This window comes from Magnolia sinica, chromosome 13, assembly GCF_029962835.1.
Source record: "Magnolia sinica isolate HGM2019 chromosome 13, MsV1, whole genome shotgun sequence".
Taxonomy (NCBI): domain Eukaryota; kingdom Viridiplantae; phylum Streptophyta; class Magnoliopsida; order Magnoliales; family Magnoliaceae; genus Magnolia; species Magnolia sinica.
Genome location: NC_080585.1, coordinates 79,167,807 through 79,178,149, shown reverse-complemented (window position 1 = coordinate 79,178,149; position 10,343 = coordinate 79,167,807). Strand labels below are relative to the sequence as shown.

At 39.7% G+C, this 10,343-nt stretch overlaps 1 protein-coding gene across 2 annotated transcripts in view; it reads left to right on the top strand.

Moving 5' to 3' along the window:
- Nucleotides 1-740: 740 nt before the first annotated feature.
- Nucleotides 741-10,343, top strand: part of LOC131223899 (ubiquitin-conjugating enzyme E2-17 kDa) — a 33,841-nt gene continuing 24,238 nt past the window's right edge. For both annotated transcript variants that reach the window (XM_058219467.1, XM_058219468.1), the window contains exons 1-2: nucleotides 741-896; nucleotides 3,372-3,450. In XM_058219467.1, coding sequence (XP_058075450.1) covers nucleotides 3,381-3,450 — 70 coding nt within the window. In that variant the 5' untranslated portion in view covers nucleotides 741-896; nucleotides 3,372-3,380. The remainder of the gene's footprint in view (nucleotides 897-3,371; nucleotides 3,451-10,343) is intronic.

Genomic DNA, 10,343 nt, shown 5'->3' with positions numbered 1-10,343 from the left:
TGGATGACGTGGATAGAATATATAGTTACTGTGGGCTCCCCAGTGCTTGTGATTTGCGGTAGTACCCAATCCGTCAAATTGGATGTTTGACGTGAACAGAATATATAGATTATTGTTGGCTCCACAGCGCTCGTGATCGCCTTCACACCGGACGCGGAGTAGCTACTTACAGGTTGAGTAGCAAGACCATGAAGTGATGTCAAGTTTTGTAAGCCCACTATGATATATGTGTTGCATCCATCCCGTCCATCCTTCTGGAGAGATCATTTTTAGACATGAGCTAAAGAATTAGCTATATCCAAAAATGTAATGGATCCCACCATAAAAAACAGTGAGAGAGTAACTAACCATTAAAACCTTTCCAAGGCCTACTGTGATGTTTATTTGAGATCCAACCTGGGCATAAGTTAACAAATACATGAAAGAAGGGAAAACACGATAAGAACATGATCAAAGTTTCCTTACCGCTTTCTGTGATGGGTCGGATCTGACTCATTCTTTGAATCATGACTTTAAATGATCTCTCGTATGGATGGACTGTGTGGATGCAAAACATGTGGCCCCACAAAACTTGATGACGTTTTAAGTAGCGAGTCTTGTTACTCAACTTCTCGATGGCAAATAAGCGCCACTTCGGTCTCTCGTCGCGCGAATCGCCACTTCAATGTCTCGTCGCGCTACTGGCCTCACTACGCTCTACCCGTCCGAAGATGGATTACTATTTCGAATAAACCCGGGGGCAGTATCGTCATTGTGTCTCTATAAAGGGCCTCGCCCCCACCCTCTGAAAATCGGCGGAATCTGTGGCGTGAGAGGGGTTCGGTGGAGAGGCGGATCTGCTCAGAGGGCCCCTTTTTTCCCGCCATCTTCTCACAAGAACCCTAATCTCATCTCAGGTTGGTGAAATTCTTCTCGATTTTTAGGATTTCCTTTCATCTCGATCGGATCCGGAAATTTCTATTTGAGATTATTTTTGTTATGATTCCGTTTTGGTCTTGGAGAATCTCAGGGCTTGGAATCCTTTTTTTCTGGTGATTCCAGGTATTTAAATTTTATAGCTTGAATCCGATCTCAAAATCCTCATTTTTTTCGCTTCTGGTTGTGTAATTTTGTTCGATTTCTAGTCTTTTTATCCGATCGCGGGGCTGTTTTGCCTCGATCTGAGCCGAATTTGTGGTTTTGAATCTGATATCCGAGCCTTGATATTTTCCTTGAGGTTTGTTTGATTTCTAGGGTTTTGATCCAGTCTGGTCCGGAAGATCTAGGATTTGCTTTGTCTCGATCGGATCTGAAAATCCTTGGCTTCTGTATGCCTAGTTGATAGAGCAAAATTGTAGTGTTTCGAGATTTTGTTCAGGGCATTCTGGGAATGTTTGGGCATGCTTCTGATCCCAAAGCTCAACATTTTTTCTGGTTCATGTGGATTTGTAGGGTTCATTTTGCTTGATCAGGTCTGTGAATCCTAATTCTTTATAAGATTTCAACGAGGTGTGAAAGATCAGAATGTGTTGTATTGCGTTGGGAATGTATTACTGTAAGGTGTCGTTTGGATGCTTGTAAGTTCTGTAAGTGGGAATTGATTACAGTTAAGTCACTTACAGGTGGTGTTTGGGGGAGGAAATTCATCTGTAAGTCACTTGCAGGCAAGACTGGCAGGAAACTTCATGGGGCTGGGGTGAGAAGTGACTTCCCTCTATGGGACAGCTGAAAGTCACTTTTAGCTGAAAGTCATTTACAAATTTAAAACTATCAGGCATCCAAACGACCCCTAAAATAAGTTGGTATATGATTAAAATGTTCTTTGTTTTGCCATTGCATTATGACACATGCATAGTGTGGGGATGTACCGTCGATACATCCATTTGCAAATAATTTATTTGAAATTCAAAATTATCCTATGATAGTTAGCATAAGAATGTATCATATATTTTTGGGAAAATTTTGAATGGTGATATAATCAATAATCAATGTTTTAAATAGCTATGCTATGTAGCATGTAGCTTAGCCTTAATGCTATGTAGCTCATGAAAATAGCTCAAGTCGTGTGTAGCCTACACAACATGATAATTTGCATATACGCTACATAGACTATGCTACAAGCTATGTAGCTCACATTACAATTTATTTTTCACTACAACATGAAAATCGATTAATGTTTTCAATGATTTGTTACATTTTTCTATTTTCAATAAAAATTAGTTTATCTTTTAATGCTTTAAGTAAAAATAATATAAGTAATAGACTAACAGTATTAAATCAGTTTTATTGCTCTTTCTTGACCTTTATACTTTTACCCTTTCCTATTACTTTAGGTTGGGTTTGGTTGCACTAAATATCATGCAATTTGTTAAATTTCATTATTAATAGGTCTAATTTTGTGAATATCATGAAATTGGTGGACCAAGTGCAACCTTGATGAAAAATCTATAAGTAGGGGGTAGCTTATGCTACACGCGATGTAGCTTACGCCTCACGCTTCAAAGGTGTGAATGCTACGCTACACGCTATTCGCTATTTAAAACATGTGATACAATACATTGAAAATGTAAATTTGATCCTTTGATATAATTGAGTCTTCAAAAATATTAGAGTTTTGATATTTGGTTTAGAAGTCCTTGGGTTTCTCGGGATTGAATTCGATAAAAAAAACTATAGGTTTTTTCTGAAGGGGTCTTTCAATGGAGGAAAACAAAAGCTTGGACATGGAAAAGTAACCCGGAATTCTAGGGAAAAGGAAAACCATGGATTTCAAATTACTTCCCTTGTTTGTTTTACAAGGTTTCCTTGTACGTTCACCTTATTCGTCTTCTTTGTTTCCGAAATTAATTTTAGGTTTTTTTTTTTTACTTCTTCTTCTTCTTCTTGGGGAGAAATGGATATGCACAATTTTTGAGGAAAAGCTGGGAAATGGAAATTGCTTTCCAACATTACTTTTTTCTTAGGTGGGGGAAAGGTAGGTTTTCCATGAAAATTGATTTCATTTCTCCAGTTTTTCACCTTCTAAAACACCCCCTTAGGTTTTAAGCTTTAATATGCTCCACAATCTCAAGATTTCTAGACATTTAGTGTGATCTAAAGTTCTATAGCTTTCAATTTGGTTGTGAGGAATTCGAAACCCTTTTAGTTTTATTTTTTTTTATTTTTATTTATCTAGTTTCATAAAATTATTGCCTTTTATTATTATTGTTATTATTATTATTATTATTTCGGGTTTCAATGGGGAGATTTGTCATTTCTCAAGTTTGCAATTGGATGGTTTATATATGGTCCTCAGAGTTTGGATCCTTGTACTGCATTGTTTTGTCTTTTTAGGGTTGACTTGATTGCAGTACTTGGGTCTTCATTTCTTTGTTTGCCCACTGATATTACAGGTATTACTCATGGCATCAAAGCGCATCTTGAAGGAGCTTAAGGACCTACAAAAGGATCCTCCTACCTCGTGCAGTGCAGGTCTGATAATTCTCGAGATCTGATGTGGAGTTTTATTTTTTATTTTTTCCTGATATCTGCATCTCTTTATATTGGAAGATGTGCATATGATTGATGGGTTTTGAGAGTTTATTTTTATGGTGATATAATATTTTTCCCAATGTTATATGATTGTATTAATTTCTCATGAAAGTCTTTATCAGTCAATTTCATATTGATATTTGGAATTTTGGACTTGTATTTGCGGGAGCTGTATTGATGGTTTATATCTCATTTTTGTTGTTGTCTCATGGTGAAGATGGGTCTTATTTTGGTGATTTGGTTGGTAGAGAAGCTACAATTGTAGAGTTAATGGTCTAGATTTGCTTTGTGAGATGGTGGTGTATGCAAAACTAGGATGTACTTGCAGCTAGTATATCTTTTTTTTTATTATTTATGGTTAAATTCAAGCTCCATTTTTTGAAGTTCCTTTTTTCATGTGGTGTTTCGAATATTTCACTTGGATTTGAAGGCTATCCGTGCTTCATGCCCATAATATGCCAAGATTGTAGAGTTAATGGTCTAGATTTGCTTTGTGAGATGGTGGTGTATGCAAAACTAGGATGGACTTGCAGCTATTTTGTCTTTCCTTATTTATGGTTAAATTCAAGCTTCATTTTTTGAAGTTACTTTTTTACATGTGGTTGTTTCGAATATTCCACTTGGATTTGAAGGCTGTTTGTGCTTCATGTCCATAATATGTTGAAACATACTCTTACTACGAAATATGTTGAAACGTACTCTTACTATTACTAGTGTAGTGGTTTTGCTGTCAATTGTTATTAACGGGTATGGTGAAAACATTACAGTGGATTTACATTTATTTGGTTTGTTTGATGTTGCCTTATCTGATTAAATGCATATGCCTTTTGTGTTGGAAGGATTAGTTGTGTTGTCAAGCTTTTAGAGAAATATTGACGTATCTTGTTTTCATATAATTACTTGGTGTTTGAAATGAATCAAAAGATGGAGGACATGTACTATGGGAGAAAAATATATAATAGGTTTTCAAATGTGCATGCAAAATTTTTTGTAAAGAAGTATAGGCTACTGCTCTTAAAGCAAGATAAGCTATGGTGTTCTAGTTGCACTGGAATGGACGGTCTGATCAATCGACTTGGTTCTGTATTACGTGATTTGGATTGTGTATTAGGTCTAGTCAACACTTCATGGACCACCATGTAAAAATAGGATAGTTGAATGATATGATGCATGGTTTTGAAACCAGCACTCAACCTTCAAATGTTGCACCCCGAATCCGGCACCCGACACCCATATACCGAGTCTCGAGTTCGGCGCATGACTTATAAATTTTGGGGTGATTTTTTTTTTTTGCAATCATAGATATTAGGCATAAAGATTGACATTTCCAAAACAAGCAAAATAACTAGTTTTCACTATACAATATATTTACAATATAATGATTTTTCACTATACAATATATTTACAATATAATGATTTTCTAAAAAATATGTGATTAACAAAATGTATCAAAAGATGATATGTTCAAAAATTATGCAGCAGGTCTCATTTGCTGCTCCTACTTCTAGCATTCTTGAAAAATTATAAAAATGTATCTACTTTTGCATTCGGGCGAATCCCATTGATGTGAAATGCACAACATGGTTTCAACATATGTATCATGATGGTGCTAACATTTTACTAAAATGGACTGTTCGCATTGATTTTGATGGTGGGGTCTACCCACACTTGAGATCAAGCTGATATTTTTTTACCCCGCCTCTCCATTTGGATCTTTGTGACCTTATTAATATGTTGAATTACTGTTAACATCACAATGAGGCCCATGGTTAGTAGGTCCCACAACTAATTTGGATGAAGCCAGTATGCGAAAATTTTCTTTCATCAAAGCCATTGGATGGCCCAGATGGTCTATGATTTTCATCATGAGGTCTATCATGAATGGGTCACACGTACATCACAAAAGGAAAGAAATCAAGAAATTAAAGATGAGTGAAGGAGAGGGAGGTGCATTCATTGTGAAATAGGGATTGGATCTTGCTCCTCTTATTGGATGGTCGAGATCACGATGTGAATGTCCCACTCCCCCCCTCTTACAAAGGAGGGGAGAAAAGACTATAAGGGTGATGTGACACCCTCTCCTCCATGCATTGGTGATTAGGGGCCTTAATTAGGTGTTTAAGGGCCTAATACTTGATTAAGAGGGGCATGAGAGAGTATAGGTTGCTTAAGTCATAAGTATAGGGTGGTATGGAGAGGTGATGAGAGAGTTGACTTTGTTATACACGAGATTATGTAATGGGAGGTAGGTATGGGGTGTGATGTCATAGGGGTATGATAGAGATTCTCCCACACGTGGGGTGTGAGGCATGTGTGACTTATGTGTGGGTATTGAATATACAATGCTATGCACACATGAATGATGTTGGATTCTTCACGGCTTATTATGTTAATGGAGCGCCGCATAGATGCGTGACTAGTGCCTCTGCGACCGTAACGACAGAACGATTGATATGGTAAGGGTCTTAAGGTCTTGGGGTTACGATCACTCGGGCGCGCACTGCGCATGGCCAATCTGTGGCTCTCTAAGGGCACCGAATATCACGTTCATACGCGTGGAAAGGAAGGTACGGGGTCATATTGAGGAAAGGATGTCGCACTCATATGTGCGAAAAGGGTTTGAGACTGTATGGTGTCCCGATTTTGATCGTGTTCGACCGAGACCCAAATTTCACATTACAATTTTGGAGGATTTTCAGAAGGCTGTGGCCCGCACTAAAGTACAACACTGCATATCATTCGCAGACTAACGGGCAAACTGAGAGGGTCAATAAAATCCTTGAGGATATGCTTCGAGCTTATGTGTTGGACTTCTTCGGTAGTTAGTACTAGTATATGCCTTTGGCCGAGTTTGTGTATAATAATAGTTATCAGGCGACTATTGGTATGACTGTCTTCGAGGCATTGTATGGTGGGCCTTGTAGGTCCCCGAGCTATTGGGAGAGCACCGCTTGTTAGGGCCTGAAACTGTGCAGAGGACGTCTCAGAGGATTGACATCATCAGGCAAAGGATGTGCGCAGCCCAGATGCGATAGAAGAGTTATGCTAATCGTTGATCTCTGGCGGAGAGACCTGGAGTTTGCAATACGTAACCGAGTTTTTCTCGGGGTCTCACCCATGAACTGTGTGGTTCGATTCGGCAGTAAGGGGAAGTTTGCCCCAAGATACATTGGACCCTTTGAGATTGTGGAGCGTGTTGGTGTAGTAGATTATCATCGTGCCTTACCCTCTCAGATGTTTGGTGTGCACAATGCATTCCATGTTTCGATGTTGAGAAAGTGCGAGTCAGGCACCTTGCCTGTGATTGACTGGTAGCCAATAGAGATTTGTGAGGATGCATCTTATGTGGAGCATCTAGTTCGTATTCTGGATTGGAAGGAGTGGGTCCTTCATACCAAGTCCACCCTGTTAATGAAGGTGCAGCGGGGGCACCAACACGAGAGATAACCCCACCTATTTGATTGATCTATATATATATTGTGTACAGTGTAAATAACCATGTACATTTCCTTTTTATAATGAGTGTGATATGACCCTGTACCTTTCGTACCTTTTTCGCATGTATGAGCGCGATATCCGATGTCCCTGGAGGGCCACGGACTGGCCTGCACAATGCGCACCCGAGTGATTGAAATCTTGAGACCTTTGCCATATCAATCGCTCCGTCGTCGCAGTCGCGGAGGTACCACGCGTGCGTCCATGTGACGGTTCGTTGGCATGATACACCGCGAAGAGTCCAACGTCGTTCGTGTGCGTATGGTATCATATATTCCATAGCCACACATGTGGGTCACACATGCCTCTCACACCCCACATGTGTGGGAGAGAATCTCTACCATATCTCCATGAGGTCATCCCACATACTTCCCTCTTTCATTACATCATCTCATGTGTAACAAAGTCAACTCTCTCTTCACTTCTCCACGCCACCTAATACCTATGACTTAAGCAATTCATACTCTCCCATGCCCCTCCTAATCAAGCTATAAGCCCTTAATCACCTAACTAATGCAGGAAGGAGAGGGTGTCACATCACCCTTTTAGTCTTCTCCCCTTGATCATTCCCATTTTCTATACATAGCCACCCCTTTAGCCAATGTTGGGCACATTAGTGCTCAATTCTAAGCTAAGTTCATCCTTTGAGAGAGAGAGAGAGAGAGGGCTATCCACATCAAGTGATCCCAACCATCCATTAAGAGGAGTAAGATCCAATCCCTACATCAAAGGGAGTGCACCTCCCTCACCTTTATTTTCTTGATTTCTTTCTTTCTGTTATGTAGGTGTGAGACCCATTCATGGTGGACCTTATGATGAAAGATCATAAACCATTCGGGCCATCCAATGGCTGGATGAAAGGAAAAATTCACGTATTAGCTTGATCTAAATTGTTTGTGGGACCCACTAAATGTAGGCTCCCACTATGATGTTAACAGTAATCCAACCTATTGGTAAGGTCACAAAGACCCGAATAGAGGGGCCACACAAATATTAACTTGATTCCAAGTATGGGTGGATCCCACCATCAAGATCAGTGCAAACAGTCCATTTTAGTAGACTGTCAGAACCACCTTGAAATATATGCTTAATCCATGTTGTGCATTTCACTTTGGTGGACTCACTCGGACGTGGGACTCGCCTGGATGCTGGAGTAAATGCCTTTTTATAATTTTTCAGGACAATGCTAGAAGCTGTAGTAGAGATCATGTACTTTTGGAAAGCACTTGTATTGTAAATATATTGTATAGTGAAAACTAGTTATTTTGCTTGTGTTGGAAATGCTAATCTTTATGCCTGATATCTATTATTGCAAAAAAAAAAAAAAAAAATCCAAAATTTTTGTATGTCCTGCGATGAACTCGGGACTCAGTATGTGGGCACCGGATGTTGGATTCAAGGCGCGACACCAAGGGCATATGAATTTGTAGAAAAGTTGCTGTTCGACATAATTGCCCTTAGCTAGTGGGATATGAACTAATAGCAACTAGCTCCACACTTTGCACCTTGCTGTCACGAGTTGAAAATTTCAGTGCATGCCAAGGGACTATACAGGTTTTTGTTACAAGCATAGAGGAACCAATCACTCAATGCTTTGCAGTTGCGTGCCTATGAGAATCTTGATTTCCATGTAAAGATTTTTGAGGATGATGAACCAGAAGAGCTGAAAGAAGAAACCATAGTGATGCGGACACAAGTGCATTCAAGGTGTACCAACGAAGAAAGCGCCAACCACAAGTGCCGTCCTTGTGGATAGGCGACTATTGAGGAGCTGAAGACCTTTCACATGTGATTGGACATAAAGAAGACCCCACTTAGGGAAGACACATGTGAAGGAAGATTGGAGAAAGAAGACCGAGCGCCCAAACTTTTCCATACTTATGTTATTTGCGCGTTTTTGACTAAGTTAGGGGTCTTTTAGTAATTTTATATCTTTATTTGCTTATCCTAGGGGTATTTTAGTAATTTTATGTCTTTATTTGCTTATTTAAGTGGGGTAAAGCCCTAAACTCGAATTTCAACTATTGATTAATGAAAAGCAAACCCTTTGGTTGCCTCCTTCCTCTCTTCTCTCTAATGGTGCTTCTTCTCTCCCTTTGATCTTCTTCTTCTAATTTCTTCTTATGTCCCTCCAACTTCTTCAAGGTAATAATTTTCTTCCTTTTATTTTCCAGTTTTGGCTAATCCTTCTTCGATCAAAATCTTGAGAACCGATCTAAACCCTAAATCACCAAATTCTCAAATCTCTAATCCGAGAAACTTCTTGGTTCTTCGGACTAGTGATCTTCATTGATCGATTGGGTGTTGGCCATGCAAGATCGGGAGGTCTCATCCCTCGCCGGATCCAACCTAAGTAGTAATTGAATTCCATAACCCATGGTTGTAGTGATGGCCCGATCCATTGCATGTTTCCTTTATGATTTTCTCAGTTATGATGATTACTGTTAGAATTTTAGATCATTTATTCCTTTTATTTCCGCTGTTTAATTATCTCCATGAGCATGCATCATAATTAGGGCTGTCCTGCGTCAAATTTGGTATCAAAGCCTAGGCTTGCATGGTTTTTGTCTAGATCGAGTTATCAAATTAGGGTTTTGATTTTTAGGTTTAACTTGGGAAAGTTCTAGGTTTAGAAAGTTTTCAATTTTAGAAACTTTCCAATTTTAGAAAGTTCCTAATCTGGAAAATTTTCAGATTCGAGTTGTTCCTGTTTCAACTTAATTGTGTCAGTTCATAGTAGTTTTGCATTCATCGCATTCATCTTGAAAGTCATAACTCCTAGTAGTCTAGTTAGGTAGAGTTTGGTTCAAGTCTTCATTGTATGCCCACGAGAAGAGGTAGAGGTTTCGGACTTCAACCTACCATGAAAAACGAGCAGTTATCTGAGCAACTTGCTCAATTGATACAAAAGATAACCGCCCTAGAAGCGGGTCAAAGGCGTGAGTTTGCCCGCCTTGAGAACCAAATTACCATTGCCATGACTAAGGTGGAGCAACTAGAGGCGTCCCAAAAGGAAAACCCCGCTGTAGGGGAAGATGCGCACTCCCAAGTGGAAGGAATCATTGAAGAACGTGCTGCCACACGTGGTGGTAGTGAGGATAGAGATCGTGGTAACGGTCGTGGTGTGGTGCGAGAGGCACGAGCCAGATGTGGTCATCAAGACCGTTATGATCCAGATGAGCATGCGATGAAGAGTGTGAGAGTTGAGGCCCCGAGTTTTGATGGACGCTTGGATCCCAAGGCGTTCCTTGACTGGGTTGCTGACATGGACCACTACTTTGAGTGGTATGGCATGTCAGAAAACCGTCAAATGCGGTTTGCTAAGATGAAGCTTGTGG